Source organism: Polypterus senegalus, chromosome 14 (assembly GCF_016835505.1).
Source record: "Polypterus senegalus isolate Bchr_013 chromosome 14, ASM1683550v1, whole genome shotgun sequence".
Classification (NCBI taxonomy): Eukaryota; Metazoa; Chordata; class Cladistia; order Polypteriformes; family Polypteridae; genus Polypterus; species Polypterus senegalus.
Window position 1 is genome coordinate 87,559,410 of NC_053167.1, and position 23,003 is coordinate 87,582,412.

Sequence of the window (23,003 nt, forward strand, 5' to 3'; positions counted from 1 at the left end):
CCCTCAATGGCCTCCGTTCAGCCACAACCGGGTCTCCGCTTGCAGCATTACCAGCCGTGTGCGCTGGGTGGGCAGTAAAATGCCTCCCTGCGCTCTATCCAGCCTACGTCCAGTCAGGAGCAGTAGCTGCGACGGCATAGTGGGCGGGCTGCTAACCATCGTCCAGCACATGAGCGATAGCTGTGGCCCCGGTGACTATGGACCACGGGTCACCACTTGCTGCCGGGAGCCACCCGAGGGACACTACACTGCGCGAGCAGCGAAATCGCCCCCCTCCATCCACCGCTTGCAGCATGCCCAGGCCGAAGGTGACTGAGAGGCAGTTACTAAGGCACATGTGTCGCAGCTGCATCTTTGTTCGTAAGTCGTAGGTCGGATGTCCGTAACCTGTGGACTACCGTTGGGTGTGTGTGTATGTGTATATATATATATATATATATATATATATATATATATATATATATTTATATATATATGGCATTATTTTTGTCCTGTGCCTGGGTTAAAAAATATTTGTTTATTTTTCAATCCATGTGTTTTGATTTATTTATTTTTTTGTCCTGGATGAACTGTAGTACAATTATAAAACACTACTGCAAATTAAAACTTGCATAATTGTTTAGTTCAAAGTCCATGAAGCTTCCTTTTTATGTTTCAGTAATATCTACATTTTTGTTTTTCTGCTTTGATAAATGTTTTTTTAATTATTTACTTGATTAAGGTCAACATATATTTGGACCTTAAATGATGACAATACAATTTTAATGTTTTTAATTAAACTGCAGCACAAAATATAGGAAATGTGCTGTTTGACTAGTGAAGTATCTTCTGTTCAAATCTGAATTTGAGTGATACACAAACTACATTAACTGCATAAAATATGTTTTATCAAATTACATGAAATATTTTGTTTGCATATGGCTCAAATGTAGATTTAAAAGGCCTATGAGGGAGCTGCAAAGCTAAATCCAATGCCGAAAGAAGCCCATGTAGACTGTGAAAGTGACAGGCAAAGATGCATTATTAAAGAAATAATAAGTATTATAGGAGAAGGTAAGGAAGGTTTCAAAACTAAAAATAAAACACAACAATAAACTTTCTGGCCCTCCAGGGCTCTACTAATGATTCTTTCTCCTTTTCTTGTTACATATGTCCAACTAGTGAAATATTGTTTATTATCATTCTGACTCGCAACTCCACCCTGGCTTCTGATTGGTGGATTCTTTTAAGTTTTGTCCAGGGAGTGCTTCTAGTCCTGCTTGAAGTACTTCCAGGCCATGGCTGAACATGTAAAACTCCTGGAGTCAACTGTTCAGCACTCTCCTGGTGTCTTCCAGTATTCCTGGTAACTTCTGGGCCAATTCATACTAAAAGGACCTGGTAGTCTTGTAAGGACTGTGGAATATGATGTCCCTTTTCTTGAACTCCCACCATCCTTCCCTTATTATATACTGCCTCAAACAGTTATTCCCCAGAACTTTGCTCCTCTAAGGTCTCTATAGTAGGAAGTTATATATTCTGGTTCTGACCACCTATACCATTTCTTTAGTTTTAGCTAGAGCTTTGCAATATATAATAAAAAGTGAAGGTAATGCTTTATAACATTAACTTGCACATTTACTATGAAATCTACTACTTAATACTTAAGTTACCGTATATACTCGAGGTTAAGTTCCCCCTGTGGATAACTCGTGGCTTGATTTTACCGTGTAATTTCTGGTATTTTATAGTGTCGTTCATATAAGTCGATTGCATAAAACTCACGCTATTAGTCCAAGAGATTATGATATGCTAATGCCCACCTACGTGACCACATGGTAATACCTAAACTATTCTGAAGCAACGTTTGCAATGCTTTGTTTTTTTTGTATCTCACACCCTCATACACCTTTATTGCAAGAGCATCCCTTATCTACGACGGAGTGTTCGATCAGAAGAAAACATGAAGCTGTTTTTAAATTAAATGTCGTTGAAGTAGCGAAAGAAATTGGTAACTGCTCTGCTGCAACAAAATTCGATGTGTCTGAGAAACTGATGTGAGATTGGAGGAGGCATTTCTGAACGACCGTACAAGTCTGGGTCTGATTTTATGATCAGTTTTTTGGGTTTCAAGAACCGACTTATAAATGAGTATATGCGGTAATAAGATGTACTTTTTATTTGACCATTTGTTGTATGCTGAGCACCAGGATTGTTGGTAATGGTAGGGGTTGGGGCGTTAGTTTGTTATATAGTTTGTCATTTTTGGGTGGGATCATTCTAATTCCTATTTCACATTTTTCTTCCTTTACTTACAGAAACTTGAAAAAATATTCAGGAAAAAGCATTGATTTAAAATCTGTGTTGGTCATACAGCTCTTTCCTTAAATAGCAAGAAAGTGAAGTCACAATGACTATTTTTACTACATAGCCAAGCGTTTCAGATAGGAAGTACTGAGAATAAAGTATAGAATGCCACCTTTTTACTACCATTTTTACTCCACATTCAGTATATGATTGCTTATATTAGACTGATTATATTTTTTGCATTGTATCTCTGCCCTTTTTAGATATGAATACATTTTGAGTCAAATCCACTTAAACCACTGAAAGAAGAAAAAAAGATTTTGGTTTTACATTCTTTGTACAAAACTGCATCGAGCCTACAACTCTCAGATGCCATTTGTGATTTTTTTTCTCATATATATATATATATATACCCTACACAGGTTGCACATGTAGTCCAACTTCTCCAGGATGGCACATCAATACGTACTATTGCCAGAAGGTTTGCTATGTCTCCCAGCACAGTCTCAAGGGCATGAAGGAGATTTCAGTAGACAGGCAGTTACTCTAGGAGAGCTGGACAGGGCCGTAGAAGGTCCATAACCCATGAGCAGGACCAGTATCTAGTCCTTTGGGCAAGGAGGATCAGGATGACCACTGCCAGAGCCCTATGAATGTCTCTGACCAAACCAGTCAGAAACAGACTTCATGATGGTGGCCTGAGGCCCCGATGTCCTCTAGTGGGCCCTGTGCTAAATGCCCAGCACCGTAGAACTCGATTGGCATTTGCCATAGAATACAATTGGCAGGTCCACCACTGGCACCCTGTGCTTTTCATAGATGAGAACAGGTTCACCCTGAGCTCATGTGACAGTCTTGAAATGGGTACGGTGGGTCCTGGGTTCATCCTGGTGCACAACAATGCCCTGTCCTCATGTGATGAGAGTATGCAGGCAGTTCTTGGAAGATGAAGGAATTGATACCACTGATTGGCCCCCACGCTTGCCTGACCTAAATACAATAGAACACCTATGTGGCATTATGTTTCGGTCCATCCGACATCGCCAGGTTGCACCTCAGACTGTCCAGGAGCTCAGTGATGCCCTGGTTCAGATCTGGGAGGAGATGCCCCATGACACCATCTGTCGTTTCATTAGTAGCAAGCCCCAGTGTTGTCAGGCAAGCACACAAGCACGTGGGGGCCATACAAACTATGGAGTACGATTTTGAGTTGCTGCAATGAAATTTTGGCAGAATAGACTAGCCTGCTGCATCATTTTTTCACTTTGATTTTCAGGGTTTCTTTGAATTCAGCCCTCTGTAATTTGATAATTTTTATTTCCATCAAACGCTGTGTCATACTTTCATTCCTAACACATTACCCAGTCTATATCAGTATAGATAGCCAGCATGATTTTTTTTCCCCATTCAGAGCTGATGTGTTTTCAATATATATATATATATATATATATATATATACACACACTCACCTAAAGGATTATTAGGAACACCTGTTCAATTTCTCATTAATGCAATTATCTAATCAACCAATCACAAGGCAGTTGCCTCAATGCATTTAGGAGTGTGGTCCTGGTCAAGACAATCTCCTGAACTCCAAACTGAATGTCAGAATGGGAAAGAAAGGTGATTTAAGCAATTTTGAGCGTGGCATGGTTGTTGGTGCCAGACGGGCCGGTCTGATTATTTCACAATCTGCTCAGTTACTGGGATTTTCACGCAGAACCATTTCTAGGGTTTACAAAGAATGGTGTGAAAAGGGAAAAACATCCAGTATGCGGCAGTCCTGTGGGCGAAAATGCCTTGTTGATGCTAGAGGTCAGAGAGGAATGGGCCGACTGATTCAAGCTGATAGAAGAGCAACTTTGACTGAAATAACCACTTGTTACAACCGAGGTATGCAGCAAAGCATTTGTGAAGCCACAACACGCACAACCTTGAGGCGGATGGGCTATAACAGCAGAAGACCCCACCGGGTACCACTCATCTCCACTACAAATAGGAAAAAGAGGCTACAATTTGCACAAGCTCAACAAAATTAGACAGTTGAAGACGGGAAAAATGTGGCCTGGTCTGATGAGTCTCGATTTCTGTTGAGACATTCAAATGGTAGAGTCAGAATTTGCAACAGAATGAGAACGTGGATCCATCATGCCTTGTTACCACTGTGCAGACTGGTGGTGGTGGTGTAATGGTGTGGGGGATGTTTTCTTGGCACACTTTTGGCCCCTTAGTGCCAATTGGGCATCATTTAAATGCCACGGGCTACCTGAGCATTGTTTCTGACCATGTCCATCCCTTCATGACCACCATGTACCCATCCTCTGATGGCTACTTCCAGCAGGATAATGCACCATGTCACAAAGCTTGAATCATTTCAAATTGGTTTCTTGAACATGACAATGAGTTCACTGTACTAAAATGGCCCCCACAGTCACCAGATCTCAACCCAGTAAAGCATCTTTGGGATGTGGTGGAACGGGAGCTTCGTGCCCTGGATGTGCATCCCACAAATCTCCATCAACTGCAAAATGCTATCCTATCAATATGGGCCAACATTTCTAAAGAATGCCTTCAGGACCTTGTTGAATCAATGCCACGTAGAATTAAGGCAGTTCTGAAGGCGAAAGGGGGTCAAACACCGTATTAGTATGGTGTTCCTAATAATCCTTTAGGTGAGTGTGTATGTGTATATATATATATATATATATATATATATATATATATATATATGTATATATATATATATATATATATATATATATATATTACAGTCATGGCCAAAATTATCAGCACCCCTGGAATTTTCCCAGAAAATTGTTGCAATTACACGTTTATTTTCTTTGTGTGCATTTAACCAACACACAAAAACAGAGAAAACAGCCAAATCTGACATCATTTCACACAAAACTCAAAAACCGGGCTCGACAAAATCATTGGCACTCTCAACTTAATATTTGGTTGCACGCCCTTTAGAAAAAAATAACTGAAATCAAGCGTTTCCTATAACCATCAACAAGCTTGTTACACCTTTCAACTGGAATTACCAACCACTCTTCTTTTGCAAACTGCTCAAGGTCCCTCAAATTTGAAGGGCACCTTCTATCCCAACAGCAATTTTGAGATCTCTCCATAAGTGTTCAATTGGATTTAGTTCCGGACGCATTGCTGGCCGCTTCAGAACTCTCCAGCTCTTTGTCTTCAACCATTTCTGGGTGCTTTTAGAGGTATGTTTTGGGTCATTGTCCTGCTGGAACACCCATGACCTATGATGCAGATCCAGCTTTCTGACACTGGGCCCTAAATTGCGCCCCAATATCTTTTGGTAGTCTTCAGATTTCATGATGCCTTGCACACAGTCAAGGCATCCAGTGCCAGAGGCAACAAAACATCCCCAAAACATCTTAGAACCTCCACCATGTTTGACTATAGGTACTGTGTTCTTTTCTTCGTAGGCCTTATTCCATTTTCTGTAAAAAGTAGAATGATGAGCTTTACCAAAAAGCTCTACCTTGATCTCATCTGTCCACAAGATGTTTGCCCAGAAGGATTTTGGCTTCCTCAAGTACATTTTGGCAAAATCCAGTCTGACTTTTTTATGTTTCTGTGTCAGCAGTGGAGTCGTCCTGGCTCTCCTGCCATAGCGTTTCATTTTGTTCAGATGTCGACGGATAGTTTGAGCTGACACTGTTGCACCCTGAGTCTGCAGAACAACTTGAATATGTTTTGAAGTTGATTGGGGCTGTTTATCCACCATTCAGACTATCCTTCGTGGCAGTCTTTTATCAATTTTTCTCTTCCGTCCATGTCCAGGGAGATTAGCTACAGTGCCATATGTCATATGTCAGTGCCATATAACTTCTTGATTATGTTGCGCACAGTGGACAAAGGAATATGAAGATCTCTGGAGATGGACTTATAGCCTTGAGATTGTTGATATTTTTCTAAATTTTTGTTTCTAAATTCTCTGCTCTTCTTTCTGTTCTCCATGCTTAGTGTGGCACACTCAGACACACAACAGAAAGGTTGAATCAACATTTCTCCATTTTAACTGGCTTCAGGTGTGATTGCTATATTGCCAGCACCTGTTTCTTGCCACAGGTGAGTTCAAACGAGCATCATATGCTTGAAATAAAACGATTTACCTACAATTTTGAAAAGGTGCCAATAATTTTGTCTGGCCCATTTTTGGAGTTCTGTGTGACATGATGTCAGATTTGGCTTTTTTCTCTGTTTTTTTGTGTTGCTCCAATGCACATTAAGGAAATAAACATGTGTATACCAAAACATTTGTAATTGCAACAGTTTTCTGGGAGAAATGGTGCATTTTCTGGGAAAATTCCAGGGGTGCCAATAATTTCGGCCATGACTATAAATATATATATACACACTGTATATGTTTTGTTTTACAGAGCTTAAAGATGGTGTTAAAAAATTTAAAACAGAACCCATTCAAAAAGTAAAATCAGTATAATAAAACATGTTCCTCTCCAGTTCAGAGTGCAATGTGAATGAAAGGGCCATTATTAGGTCCTCATATATAGTATACTAAATATCTGAAAATCAAAAAGGGTGATTTAGCAAGCTTAATGTACAGTAACACAATTGATTTCTTGCCAAATTCTGGACAAGCTCAGCACTAGTTAGATTTTTTTTAGTTTTAGATAATATAAAAGATTATCTGTCCTTTAAGTTGTAGATGGTGGGTTAGCATTCTTTTAACATAAAAATAAGGTAAGTCACAAGCGTTGTAGTCAAAATACAAGTCATAGTCAGCTACTTATAAAAATACCATCACAAGCTTTGGTGCACCCTCTAAAACTGATGTCTCCTCTGTTCACCCTTTACGGTTTCTTCAGCAAGGGAAGATGTCCACTGGTAAGTGCAATAACCCTTCAATATGGCCGTGTACCCACCACCATCCCATGGCATTCAGCAGGGAACCCCACAAGCTTTACTTCCTTCTCATTTTTACTATTGAAACTACCTTTCCCAATTTTCCTCACCTCCCACTTCCCTCTATGTTGGAAAATATATTGATCAGTTTCAAGGACTTAGACAGCATCTCTGCAATATATAAAACCATTTTACAGTCCCTCCCTTTCAAAGATCCAAAAGGACAATGGGAAAAGGATCTCTTACTCAACATATCAGAAAAGGAATGGAAGGTAGCAATGCAGAGAATTTACTCGAGCTCCATATAGGCAAAGCATACAATTATTCCACACCAAATTATATATCGAGCACATCTGTCTCACTTAAAATTGTCCAAAATGTTTCCAGGGCAAGGTCTAACCTGCAAACGCTGCAATCAAGTTCCAGCTTCACTGGGTCACATGTTTTGGGCCTGCACCAAATTAACATCATTCTGGACCAAAATTTTTAAATGCCTTTCAGACAGCCTTGGTGTCGCAAACCCTTCTAACCCATTAACATCTGTGTTTTGTGTACTTCCAGATGGGCTTAAAGTGGAGAAGGACAAACAAACTGTAATTGCCTTTACTACACTATTGGCATGCAGACTTATCTTGCTCAAGTGGAAGAATGCTAATTCTCCCCTTTTAAGTCAATGGGTAACTGATGTTATATATTATTTGAAATTGGAAAAAATGAAATTCTCACTTAGAGGATCTGTGCAGAAATTTTTCAAAACCTTGCAGGATCAAATCAATAACATTTTAAAATAAGCTTTTAAAGCACTGAGGAAGCAGATTCTCTCCCCATTGTCTTTTTTTTTCTTTTTCTTCTCCATTTATCTATATTCACTTAGTAATTTATCTATTTACTTATTTTTACTAGTGTCACACACGTGCGAGTAGGAGGCAGCTAAAGGATCTGAGTAATTGTAATAAAACATCTGACCGGGGGAAGCAGAGTGCGCTGACTGTCTTTCTCAGTTCCCTACAGACCTTTCCTAAAAAATCCTGCAAGGTTCCAGCGTCTCAGAAGACATCACTTCCAGAGCCGGCCCCTTTTCTGACGTCACTTCCAAAGCCGGCCCCTTTGCTGAGATCACTTCTGAAGCCGGCCCCTTTGCTGATGTCACTTCTTGTTCCGGCCATTCTGATGACATCATTTCCTCTACGGGCCTTTAAAGCATCCATCTTGGTCTATTATAGTCAGTTCTGTAGTGAACTCTGTTCTATGCACATCGTGCTTAAAAAACTTAAACTTTTGCAGCCGGGAAAACAATACATGGGTGGCATTCCCAAATCTTTATGATGTCTGTGTTGTATTATTGTCACACTAGGTTTAAGTTTTATTCTTCTGCCCATGCTGTCTTTCTCAGGGGTGGGGGTTGATTTGTTTTCAGTCCTATTCTTGTTTAATTGATCTATTTGTATGGAATGTTGTGTGATTTAAAAAAAAAAAATCAATAAAATTAAAAAAAAAAACTGTACACTGCAACATTCCCCTAAACACGCTTTTCCACACTGACAAATAAGTTAATTTTTTCTCTCAGTAGAGTCTTTCTTGAGTACACTACCAAAATGTTTGACCTAGTGAGTGCTTAATGACATTGTTCACAGTGAGGGTTTAATCCTTAATAATAATAATACATTTTATTTATATAGCGCCTTTCCCATGCTCAAGGCACTTACAGAATATAAAAAAGAACGGCAGGGTAGACATATTTAGGTAATTTTAATTTGAAAGATGTGCACAATGTAACATTTTAACATTAATTTGAAATGCTGTGCCTAGATTGACAAGGAGTTTATGTTATGAATGATTGAGCTCCATTCATTGTTTTACATAATAATTTAGAAGCCCCATTCACATTATTGGTTTAATATCTTCTAGAGGTGCACAGGTAGGTAGTTGTGAAGGTACTGTAGTTGATTAAGTTTAGATGTACCTTCAATGTTCTCCTTATGACTAAAGTACTGTATATTCAGGCCTAGATACTGATTGAAGATAAGGGAAGTTAAGCAGGTTCATTTTCTTATAGTTTGTAAGTTTTTTTTTTTGTATATATATTTGCTACATAGTTGATCAAAGAATGCATACAGATTGCCAATGCTGAGGTCTGTAAATATCTGGATACCAAATAACTTCCATGAGTTAAATACTAGAAGGGTTAGAGATCTATACTGGATCAGCAGCGATAACTGTCTAAAAATACTTCTTACATTAGTTCCATATTTTAAATGAGTGGTGTAGTTCTTTGTGCTTTTGAGATTCCTTGCCAAGCTCTTCGTTGTACCCACTTTATGCTGAGGTGTTTAATGGCTACTGTTTCCTTTTTGGCAAATAAAATGTGTTGTTTGCTCAATTAGAATGGGTGATTTTGCCTTCATATTTAGATCCAAGACTTTTCCATTTTATTCCCCATCACCAATGTCTCAGTTGTTCTGGCAGCATATATTGCTGCAGAATGACACACTATTAAGTACTGTATGTCTTGTAGGCATTTTGTGGATAAATTAGCCAATTGCAGAGATGGCTGTTTATTCCTAAATAGTGACACCATATCTACCATTTTTCCCAGATGAAGTGATAATTTCACGGTTTATCTGCATTTTGTTCCTTTTAATGTACCTTAACCTATTCCATGTTTTAGTTGAAATTTATCCCTTTCATTTATCCTAGCACTTTATTTCAGAGTCCTGTTGGCATGAACATTTTATTCCAAAGCATTAAAGAGTACATGTGCAAAAATTTTCAGAGATAAAAGGCGATGTTCTATACATTTATCCCATGTTCACCTTTTACCTCAAATACAGATTGCTTAAGCATACTGCAAACATAACAATTCTGGCCTCACCATTTCGCTGTTTATAAAAGACATTGTCACACCTTTGAATATCTATAAACCTAGGTAATATTCATACATTTATCTTGTTTAGTTTTGCCAGCAGGGGAGGTTAGCTTTACCTCTTGAATCAAAGTGGCAGGACTGCTCAAGTCAGACTTTAGCTATGCTTGTCATATCCTTGGTCTCATTTTGTTGCATCACTATCATGCATGAGGTTTCTCTATGTGTAAACCAGTCTGTGTTCTTTTAGTACTTAATAAATTACCATATCACTGAAACATTCATGGTGTGATGGCTCAAAATTTGAAGTATCCTTTTATTTTTTTAAACAGATTAGAAGATATCTCTTATATATATTTTTCTTCTGGTTCGTCCTGCATCCTCTTCAAACAGTCACACGGTTAGGCTAGGTATAGGGCGGTGACGTGACATCAATGGAATCATGAGAGAGGAGCGGGGAACGTGGTAGTCCAAAGGAGGACTAGGAATCGAGAAAAGTGGCGTGGGGGTGTATGGGAGGCCGCAGGCAACGTGGGGAAGGGTATAGGAATCAAGAAAAGCTGTGGGGGCTGTGTGGGGGGTGGCGGGTTTGAAGAGGAAGCAGGACGAACCAGAAGAGAAATATACTGTATATGAGAGATTACTGAGTGCAAACTAATCGCTGTCCAAAATTCTGAAACAATCTTCATTCCCAGAATCTCTCTCCTTCCTTCCGACACCAATCTCCCTTTTAAATTTAAACGCACACAATTCCCACTCAGACTTGCCTTCTCCATGATTATCAACAAGTCCCAAGGACAAAGATTTGCGTTAATCTGCAACAACCAGTCTTCAGCCACAGTCAGTTGTACGTGGCTTTTTCTAGGGTTAGATCTTTTGACTCATTATCAGTCGTCTCCAGCAAAACACCTATTCACAAATGCATCTTTCAAGAAGTATTTCTTTCTTTTTGATTTCTGAATTCAAATATGCAGGTGCCTCTTCACCTGAAGATTTCAGACCAATGGTCCATATGTCCCAAATCATGAATACCTTCTCGTGGTTTGTCTTGGACAATATGAGGCCTCTTCTGAAAGACCTCTTCATTCCACTGCGGTTTTCTTATTGGACAGACATTGGAATGGAAGTGGCAATTATCTTTCTGCTTCACGTGACTTATTTCCAGCTAGACAAAGTTGGCAAAACTATCAGTTTTGTTTTATAGTTTCTCCAGTGCACTGCTACATGTACTTGTGGGTGCACATCAGTTACAGGCTAGACTGGTTATATAACACAGAAGAACAATATAAGAAACAACAGAGCAAAATTCCTTTTGTGCAGGTAGGGACATTCTTTGCATATTCTACAACTCTGTAATGGCCAATGCGATTTTCTGTGTTGTGGTGTGCTGGGATGGTAGGCCCACAAATTAAACAAGCTAATTAAGAAGATAGGCTCAGTTATGGGATGCAGTCGTATCCTGGATGCTGGATATATTAGTGGAGGAGAGAATGAAGACAAAACTGACAAGAGTACGGTCTGCCACCAGACGTTTATGACTAGCAACTCACTGTAGTTCTGCTGACTTGTCCTGGCACCAGTGTAACAAAAGCCAAATCTAATTTCTGCAAGTTGTGTCTTCATTGTTAGCCATTATATTTTGGGTTGGGGTGTCACCATAAAATTTATTGATGAAATTAGAACCCTGTCTGACCACACAGTCTAACGTAAACAGAGTGTTGCAGGGTAGCACTGCGTACTATCCTTGTGGATCCTCAGATTAAGGATCAGTGTAGAAGAAGTGATGCTGTCAATCTATAGATGTCTGCCAGTTAGGAAATCCAAAGTCTACTTTAAGGAGTGAAGCTATGACCCAAATCTTAAAGTATTGTGGTGTATGTTGATAGAACAACAGTGTTAAATACTTAGTTGTAGTGTATTAACAGTACTGTACTTTAGAATAGCAGGTTTTTATTATCTGAGGATGATGCATTGCAGCAGATATGGCATCTTTTCTGGACCATGTTTAGAGATGGTTCAAACCAGCTACAATATTAAATTATTGTATTGTTTGGTTGAAACATCTTGTTTTGTTTAAACATTTTGTTTTTTTCTTTCCAATCTGTGAATACTATGTTTCCTACCTCCTTGACCATTTTACAAGTACTTTCTTTTACCAACATTCTGCATTGCATTTCCCTAATGGTGTTATTTTCCTATTTGAATTTTTTTCAGCTGGTATTAGAGCGTCCCATTGCCGAAGTAGCTAAGGAAGCTGTAAGGGAGGTGCGACTCTTTCTGCTGTCTCCAGAAGAGCTCACCAAGCTTGAAAATGAAAACCATAAAGATAATCTAATTCCAGTAAGCGTTGTTGTAGGAAATTTAAAAATATTTTTTAAAGTTTGGTTTAAAAAGATTTCAAGCATTCATGCGGTAAACCATTTGTTTAAACAGAAGTGCAAAGTATTAACTCTTTCTAGTATCTTTAAGGAACCAATTTCATTTTTATATAATTTAATAAAATGTTTAATACCCTATGCATTGTTGCTCACCATGTCTGCCTGTTAGTGTGATGTGTTTCTAATATGCATTGAACTTGAGCAGGTGCATCTCAAAAAGAAAAAAAAAAACATGCTTTGCATGATGTAAATATTCAGGGCTAAAGAAATTGTTATGCCACATTTTTGTTCCAGTTTTACCATATTTAAAACCTTTGGCTGGGCATAACCTAGGCAGTCAGATGGATTTGTTGAATGTACCTTAAGATGCCGTCTGCCTAGTGTGTGACAAATGATTAATACAGGGCCATGATTTTCAATGCTTTGAATCTCAGCAGTGTCCTTCTGTAATTTAAATGCAGATGCTACAACACATAAGCATAAACATGTCCGGCTGCTTAGTTTTCTTCTTCAGGATGCAAACATAAAAGGTTTTGTCAGCTGGGATATAATCTTGGGTGTTCATTGTTATGAAAATCTTCAGTGGCTTTTTTTGTTAGAATCCCCCTTTCCAGTAGTGTATTTCAAACACCAGATACTGGATAGTTCTGTGATACTCATCAGTATTTCAATGTTTTTTTTCCAACGTAAACGTAAATTTTATTTAATCAGTTAAGTGAGAAATACTATGGATTTCCATGTCCTTAACTATAATTGGGTCTTAAGTTTAAATGATCAGATGTTAACCAGTTTTAGTTTCAAGTTTTGATATAGAATAACAAGAAGTAAATTTTAGGTGTTTATTTGGAGGTGCCTTCAACAGTTCATCCCTGTTCTAAATTTTGTTTGTTTACTTAGGTTTTAGTTAATTTTGACAGCTATTTGCCTACTTACTGCAATTAAATGAAAGAATAAATGCTAAAAGTTTACATTTTTGTAAGATTGGTGTTAATAGAGTAATTTATTAGGCAACTGATATTCATTGCTTAATACTTTAAATCAAGAACAAAATAAAGTTTGTGTTTTACTTTGTATGAATGATAACAAAAAAATAAGCAAGTAAAGTGTAATGTATGGTTTTCTTTCTTTCTTTTTTTCTTTTTTTTTTTTGCTTTTTAGGCACGCTTCAGTTAAACCTTTTCATTTTTCATTGTCACCTCATACAAAGGACACAGAGTGAAACGTCTAACGCTAGGATTAGTGCGCACAGCACAAACCCTTGACCCCTCCCATTTGTTTTGGTAACTGATTTTAATAGATTAGCTAACAATTTTTTTTTCTCTGTGGCTGACAGGTGGAGCAGATCGCAGAAGTCTGGAAGTTTCATGCTCTAAAGAAGTGGAGCCCAGGGGCTCAATCCCATCTGCTGCAGAGACGCAAGGGCACCCGACGCCGAGAACACCACCGTTACTTAAACCATTCACATAAATGAAAAAGTCATGGTTGAAATATCCCTATCACCATTTCTGTTCATAGGGAGATGTAAATACATACAGTGTACCTCCTCCTCCTATTTATATATTCTATTAAAGGGAACAGCTGCCTTTCTGTTATGCAAGGTGTACAGTATACAAAATGACAAAGTAACAGACTTGTTCTGAGGGTTTTATTTTTTTGTCTTTTCAAGCAGCAATCATTATGCAGGTGCTATACACTTGTCTTTCACAAGTTCTCAATGTTTGTGTTGTTAGTCTTATGTTATTTCTCTGTCTTTGCTAATTTTATATTATTTATTTATTTATTTTGACTTATTTTTCTAGAAATTTAAAATCAGTTATCTTTGCTGTAGTATTGATAAATTATCAATTAATTGTTGCATCTTTCTGTTTACATTTAAGATCCTTGAAATTTGTTAAAATATTTTTCCAAAGCTAGTCTATTTCACTAAACCTTTATACTTTTTATGTCTTGTATTAAATATTGTACTAAATCATGTTTACTTTGGTCATATAATGTTTTCAAAGCCATATCTTTTCAAGGTGAAACAATAGACAGGAGTGAAATTACTGTCATATTCCTGCCTTAATAGTATTATAATTTCTTAATATTAGTTTCCAGTACTCTTTGGATATTGAATACTATAAATATAATAAATACAAATATTTGTAGTCATAATTAAATTCAAGAGGAAAAATGCAGTCATAAGAAGAATAACTTGTACTAGGACTATATGGTCATAAAACATTTTCACTGAATTTAAAAAGAGAAGTGCACATCTAGAGAGTTTAAATGAAATTGATAACCTTTTTTTTAACCACTGAAGTGTTTCACGCTAGTCATCTGTAGGTGGTCTTAAAGATACTCATTGTTGATGACAATAATTACTTCAGTTGTCAACAATCATTAATCATTTCACATGTCTTGATAGTTAAATATTATAAGCAAAGAATGCATTTTTTCAGTCAATTTTGTGTAAATATAGTTATCCTACTTTGAAAGGTACTTCAGACATATTTTAGATATGATTAGATTTTTGCTTTCTTTCTTTGTAGTGTTTCTAAATTAACTGTTCCAAATATCGGTCCCGTGTGTAGTAAAATATAGCACAGTATGAAAACTGGCACAAGATTTATGAAGGACAGTGGTTCTAGGTCATTCTTAATGAGGTTTTATATTTTTTCTTTTAATTTTAATCTCTGAGATTCGTGACTAAATTACTTACAAGTAAAAGATGTTACTAAAGTTGTCATGATGCAAATATTTGGTAAGGGGTAGTCTGAATTTTAGGCAGATGATTTATGATGTTAAAAAAAACAATTGTTAGTTTCAATAAATTGGTTATTTTTTCCATGCGTACAATTGAACTTTATTCACATAACCATTTTAATTACCAACAAGGTAAACTGATTGGTTGAAATTGCGATCTGTCTATACAGTACATCCTTTTTAAATTTGGTTAATCCAGTAACAAACATTTTTCAATGTTATTCAGTCCTTAGAATGCTCATCCAACTGCAGTTAGCCATTGCTATTTCATAGTCATCAGTTAAGCCAACTTGCACATCTCTTGGATGAGGGAGGAAAGCAAAAGTATCCATAAAAATAACACCACTTGGCAAAACATGCAAATTCCACATAGAAAGAGTGCAGCTGGGACTTAAACCCAAGACTCTGGAGCTACAAAGCAGCAGTGCTAACCATCATGCCAGCAGGTTGCTTCTATGTTATGTCCTTTTCTTTTTATTATTCTGCCATCATCTTTAAAACATACCCTTCTCAAAATAGAAAAATAGAATTGTGCAGAAATTGAAGAATATAATTTGTCTGTCGTAGATGTATTTTTTATAACCTGTACCATGCGTTTTTTTTTTTTTATTATTATTCTCTGGAAGCAACATACAACTTCACCATATGCAGCTTTGATTTTCCACTGCTTATAAAATTGGAATTTATTGTATAATGTTTAATATATAAATTAAATACTTGTTTCTAATCTTAGATACTTTTACATCTTCCCTTAGTGTGTGTATTTCTGTGCATCATGCTTTTATTTAAAACTTGAAACCTCCATGTATATTAGAAGTTCACAAGCTGCTTTTGATTATCCACCCAAAATTATACTGTCTGTTCAGCAGATAATAAATTGAAGTGCCAGCCCCTTAAAGTGTACAGTAGTTGCTCAAGAAGCCAGTTTCTTTAGATTTGAGTGGCTTACAATAGAATTTTGGCAACAGTTTTCTTGTATAGTGTAAACTTAACAAAATCAGTTTAAGTGAATGCAGTTTTATCAGTTAACTATTATTACTTCTCCCAGGCAATAATTGGTAAGTAACTTGAAATCATTAGTTTATACTTTGTTTATTTATATAAACAGTGTAGGTCAATTATCCCATAGTCATCTGGTTAAAGTTACTGTGTCAAGGAGCACCATTTATAAAATGTTATGTAAATTGCAAAAGTAACTAAAAGTGATGCATTTATTACTACCTTTCCATTAATTTATTAATTGTCTGAAACAATTTTTTACAAGCATTGCTATTAACTGTGGTGTTTTTTTTTTTTCAATGAAAAAATTAAAAGAAAAGAATACCACATTCTGAATTTAGCATTTATCTTGCAAAGTACTGATCGTGATTTTAGCTATTTTTATTATGAGAATGTACAGTACTTGGTGGACTATTAATATTATTATTAAGCCTTATACATGGCAACTTTAAAGATACAATTAGTAACATTTCTTTTTGGTTTACAATCATAGCACATGCAGGTGACGTGTCTTGCTCACACAATGTCAGTTGTGGGATTTGAACCCACAACCTCAGGGCTTGAAATACAAAGTCTTATCCACTACACCACACTGCCTTACTTATTTGTTATAAAATGCTTTTGGTTTGAGTTATTTTACATATTTTCATATATTTGATAATTGAGAAGTTAAAACATGCCAGGCATTTTACCTTATTTTTTTTACCATACTGTTTGACATTTTACATAAATTGGCAAGAATATTTAACATTCATCACTTGTCACATACTGTAATATGCAACTGTTCCAGTTCAAATATATTCTTATATGTATAAAGTACATTGCAATTCTTACTTGCATGTCTGACCAACGTGGCACATCCCCATTCTTTATTGTCTGGCATTGAATTGAACAATGAGTTAAGTTGAATTGGACAATGTCTAGCATGTCACTAATGTGTGGATTATGAAATATAATACATAAACAGAACAATGGCATTTTCAGCCTTATTTTAACCAGATGTGTATCCATGACATCAGTTTATTTCTTATGTATTATACTGGTTGTCTATTGCATGTCTAATTTGTTCAGTGTTATAATTTTATTATTGCTGGACTGTTCCAGCAGTATTTATCAGTGACTTTAAACCTTTACAATTGAATTACTAATATTTACTTAGTATTAATTTGAGGTACACAGCAAAGTGAAGCCTTTGTATGAAATGTTATATACTTGATATAGGACATACACACTCCATGTAAGGGAAAACTCTGAATTTTGAATTGTAATCATAGTAATGGAGAAATCATTTTGCCTGATGTTATGGTTGCTGAGTTTTCACATCATAAACTTTAGTTTATTGCGGTGTTCTTTATGTAAATTACAAAATATATGTCATATACTTGTGAGAATTGTCTATTATAAAATGGTTTTGCTGTTTTTACAACTTAAGGCATAGTGGTTATATACACATATCTTGGGTTAGTAGTTCTTCTAGATGTGTTTCATTGCTCGTCTAAACTCTTATACTGTATGTGTTTTCTGCTCAAACAATTTTTTTTTTTTTTTTAACAAAACTAATTTTTGCAGGTTAGAAAAACTACTTATTTAGCAGGCTTAAGATTTTGACTGCTTAGGCCTGGTTATTGTAGTTTTTAGTTATATTTAAGGAAGTTAGTGTACAGTAGGTACTGCATCAACGTGCATCTACGAAGGAAAAAATGTTAACCTTTTTTTCCTCAGTTATATTTATATTCACATTGAATACTTTACAAATCTATTTTTGTATGTAATAACCGGCAGTTGTGGAGTGGTCATGTTTTATTTACAGATTTTTATTTTATTTTTTTTTTTTTTACTCCAACACTGTTTATGTACTTTATAATAAACTTGCACTGTCTTTTGTATCTTGAAAACACATTGTTTTATAGAATGAATAGTCAGAGGATTTGTAAATCCTTCATGAATTCTGTAATTATTACCAATGGTTTGATTGCTGAGGAGTGCCGCTACTTATTTACTGGTCATAGCTGAGATGCTCCCACTGATCAGTATTGCACAAGTTTCTGATTTATAGCATAAAGTATATGCTCTTATTCTAATGTTTCATCTGGGCTGTTAGCAAAATAAGTAACTAATGGTCTTAAAAAATGACAATAATAAAATGTAAGCATGGACAAAACAAATAAATTATTCCTTTGAATTTGTGGTCTGCTGTTTTTAATTAAAAAAAATATATATATATTTATAATCAACAGAAGTTACATTTCATCGCTCACAGTTGCTCAAAGTGATTCAAACTATACTTGTACACAAGTGCTCAAGTTTCTACTCAAGTGTTTGTTTTAATTCCTTCATTAAGTATTATGGATACTGTAATCTAATTTAAAAATGGCTAGGTGTAATTTTATGTTTATTTAGATTGTAGTATATTGTCTTTTAGGGGCTATTAATTACATTGACATTTCTATTGATGTTTAGATATGTATTTCTGCTGTTCACTTTGAAAAATATTATTTCTTCATCTTTAGTCTTTTACATTGTTATTTTTATCATTTAAAGAATATACAATTGTTTGACATTGCATTATTCTTTCTTTAATTTTGAGGATGAAAGCAGTTATTCGTTTTATGTACAGTCATTGGGTCATAATATACTTCAGTTTTTATGTATCCTGAATTATGGCTACTGTTGACACAAATCCAAATAGTCGTTCTATGTGGTCTTCAGTTTCCCTTATATCTCAAAGGTTTGTAGCTCTGCTTTGGTCTGGTATATAGGTTTATGCTGTCATGCACCCAGTAAGAACTGGTGCTCCATTCAGTGGTGTTTTATTATTGTTTGCACCCAAAGTAGGCTTGATGGATTCAGTCCCCCTGTACTAAATAAAATGTGTTCAGCAAATACATTAATAGATGAGTAGAGCAGCTTTGACTGTGTAAGTTAATCGGATAAATTTGTGTTTTAAACATATGTATTATTATATGTTAACATGCACTTGAAAGAATTGCAGAGTTTGATCTGAATGATTCTTAAGTGTAAAAATGCTCCTTCAGCATAAACATCTTCATAAAATAAAATGTTAGTCATCCTTACCATTAGTAAACTCCACAATGATATGCATATTAAAACTTGTTAATTTAAGGTTAGTAGGGGGCGACTGAACATAGAATTACTAGATGCCGTATGACCAGCAGCCTTGGACGTCAATGTCGCCGCCATATTGCGAGTGGCACTGCTGAGGAGTGAAGTAATGGATAAAGATGCCTCATGCATGTGCTGCTTGGGATTATGCAAACAGCTGTACGCTCCAAACCAGATCCCGGGGCATTATATTTCATAGGTAAGGCAGAACAATTGTTTTGGTTATATTTGGCCTGTTTTATAATCTTAACTTTAGCTACGCCAGGCTGAGCTAGCAATGCTATGCATTTATGTGCTCAAGTGAGCCTCCAAACAACGTTTTGGCTAAACGTATACAGTCACTAACTATGTAGATTGTTGTTAGCTGTTAACATTTCTCAAACTCTGAAGGTTTCCCACCTCGGGAAGCAGTAGGAGGTAGCCCTTAGGTGGGATTTTTGAGCTGTCCTGTGATGTGTGCCGTGCTAGTTTGGTAACAGGTGCTGTACCGGCATCATATGATCAAAGCTACCACTTGCTTACATTAAAAAACAAAGTAGGTTTGATGATTCCTTCTGAGGATACAGTCAAAGTGGTCAAAGTAGCTGAGCGCGTTATCCAACAGTCGACATTAAGGCAAGCTGTCAGTGTATATTTGATCAATCAATTTATTCGGGCTGAGATTGGTTCAGATGATGTGTTTTTTTTCAAGGAGCACATTGAGGAAACACAGTTTAAAATTGACAACTATCATTTTATGCTCATGTCTTTAGTTGTGTCTGTCTTCCGCAAACTAACACTGCACCATATTGCCAGACTGAATACTCTCAAATTACAGAATCTGAGTGAGCGAGAGGGAGTCTGTAGGACATCAGTGAGGCAGGGGGGAGCAAGAGTGTGGAAAGCTTTAAATGTTAAGAGCGGTATTTTGTATTGTATTCAGTAGTGAACCGGGAGCCTGTGAAGTTGAGAGAGAATAGGTTTAATATGTTCAGTGGATTTAGAACAGGTTATTATCCTGGCAGCAGAATTTTGAAGAAGTTGTAAGCGATGGATACTTTTTTGTGGGATGCCAGATAGAATAGCATTACAATAATCTATACGTGAGGTGACTAGGGCATTAACCAATACTTCAGTACTGTGTTGCGCAAGAACAGGACGAAGTCTAGAAATGTTTCGGAGATGGAAGAAGGCAGTCCGAAAAATGTTACTTATATGGGAGGAATTATTTAATAATAATAATAATTTTTATTATTATTTAATAACTGCCATTATTAGTGTATAAATGGATATAAATAATTGCATTTAAACGGTTTGCCAAAATCTTTTATATGTAAACGATACTGTTTTAAACGTTATTGTTTTTTCCTCAGAAAACCTGGTTTCCACGTCTACCTGTATTAGTTTAAATGGCACTTTTGCCACTCGCAATATGGGAGATGCGCTGATGTATCGTGTCGACTGGGCAACACAGTGAATGCGGCATCTATCTATATATGTCTATGTGGCTGAACGCATGCTAAGGAGATGTCATCGGATCATCTGCTGTCTTTTTGCTGCTGGCGAGCTGCCTGTTCTGCTTGCCGCTTGTCATTGTTTTAAGAGCTGGGAATACATGATGCATGTCTGCCAAAAGCAATCCAACAACTGCTAGGTTAGATGTTCGTGGACTTGTTTTAAATGATGGCTCACTGCCTTGTCATGCGTGATGTTGTAAAAACAATACTTGTCCTTTATTTCCGGGCCCAGGCGTGGTTAAATCTCTTTCTTACGGGACGTATAACACTGCTCGCGTTGTGAACGCACGCTAAGGAGATCATCTGCTGTCTTTCTGTTGCTGCTGCTGTTGCGTTGCCCATCGATCATTTTAAAGCCTGTACACCTGCTGTCCTTTTTGCCACTTTGTGTCTCTGCCACTCGCATTGTGAAGAGCGGGGTTAGGGTGACTGAACGCACACAAGGAGAAGTGGTTCGATCATCTGCTGGCTTTCTACTGCTGGCGAGCTGCATGTTTTGCTTGTCGCTTGTCATTGTTTTAAGAGCTGGGAGCAAGTTAAAGTGTCTCTCGCAGGACTTGTCTTCCGAGAAGATCACGTCTCGTCTCCCTAGTCTGCCTCTCCAAGATTTTTTTTTAATAATATAGAGATAATGCTGTTCTGAAAACAAGTCCATCAGCAATATTTTCATTGTTTAAAAAGTAAGAATTAACATTTTATAAATCTATTGACAGTTAAAATCATCAGAAGATTCAACATTGTAACTTTTTAAATAAGATTAACATCTATTTCTAGTATTTCAATAAATGTTCCTTTAGTTATAAATGATAGGCTCTTTTTTTAATTTAAGTTTATCACAGCTGCACAGGGAGAAAGGTAGGAAACAAGCCAAGACAAGGCAGTATTCTGTGACATGATGCATTTATGCATGCACCCATAGTCACATTTCACAGGGCCAAGCTGATGTCTTTAGAGATCAAGGAGGAAAACCCACTCAAACATGAAGATATCGAACTCCATGCAGACAAAGGCCAGGTGTGGGATTTGAACCCAGGATACTGTGGGGAAGCAGTATTAACCATTCTGGCTAATCTGAATTCACTTTTTAATTTATTCTAGTAAACGCACTAGCACTTTTACACCCAGAGTACTCTTTGCTCTAATGTAAGATTTTGTTTTTATATCCAAGGAAAATGTTTTGGGTGGAGTTTATTCTATTTATCAGTTTCCATTACCACACTCACATAATCTATTTTGAGAAAGTCTTTTCTAGCGTTATCAGACAGGTCAAAATTATGACAAATAATTTCACAGTTTTCTTTCAGTAATCCTACTACTGATGTTACAGCAGGCATATTCCAGATGAACATAAAAGCACTGTACTTCTTTCACACCAGTTCAGCTGATTTGTCCAATATTCAGTAGAACACGTTGGTGCTTTTCTATTTGTTTGTTGTATTTTGTTTTTTAGTATGTTTCTAAATGATTTTCCTCCTGACAGTTTCTAATTTTTGCCAGAAAGAAGGCAGCACTTTGTCTTCAAGTTGACTGCATTAAGGAGGCTGACTCATTGAGAAAGAAAAACTGAGATTAGAATAAACTATTTTATACTGCAGTTTCCCCTCAGATGTCTGAATCACAAAACATGCTTAGCAGTTCTGCTGTATTTTATTTGGCCTCTGTTTTTATATAAATCTATATATCTAAGTAGGTATTGGCTCTTTTGTTTACCTTCAAAACTACAGTGGTGTGAAAAACTATTTGCCCCCCTCTTGATTTCTTATTCTTTTGCACGTTTGTCACACAAAATGTTTCTGATCATCAAACACATTTAACCATTAGTCAAATATAACACAAGTAAACACAAAAAACACAAGTAAACACAAAAAACCATCATTTAAAAACTGCATTTTGTGTTTACTTGTGTTATATTTGACTAATGATTAAATGTGTTTGATGATCAGAAACATTTTGTGTGACAAACATGCAAAAGAATAAGAAATCAGGAAGGGGGCAAATAGTTTTTCACACCACTGTATAATTAGTTAAAATGAACATTGTCATTTGTTAAACTGTTTGACTGTTAATTTGTAACTCTTCATAGTTTGTTGTGTGTGTTGTATACATTATATATGTATCAGTTTTTAATAGGAATACAGATAATAACAACAAAGTAAAATGCCTTTTCACATAATTTGGATCCAAAATGCCAGAAGTGCTTTACCAAGTTTTATTCATAGA

At 36.4% G+C, this 23,003-nt stretch overlaps 2 protein-coding genes across 5 annotated transcripts in view; one reads left to right on the forward strand and one right to left on the reverse strand.

The window, feature by feature from the left end:
• Positions 1-18,338, forward strand: part of LOC120514586 (BTB/POZ domain-containing protein 19-like) — a 60,575-nt gene extending 42,237 nt beyond the window's left edge. For all 3 annotated transcript variants that reach the window (XM_039735050.1, XM_039735052.1, XM_039735051.1), the window contains exons 7-8: positions 12,257-12,382; positions 13,754-18,338. In XM_039735050.1, coding sequence (XP_039590984.1) covers positions 12,257-12,382; positions 13,754-13,891 — 264 coding nt within the window. In that variant the 3' untranslated portion in view covers positions 13,892-18,338. The remainder of the gene's footprint in view (positions 1-12,256; positions 12,383-13,753) is intronic.
• The window catches only part of LOC120514587 (tctex1 domain-containing protein 4), an 85,536-nt gene that overhangs the window by 54,999 nt on the left and 7,534 nt on the right, over positions 1-23,003 (reverse strand). The gene's annotated exons all lie outside the window — the stretch shown is intronic.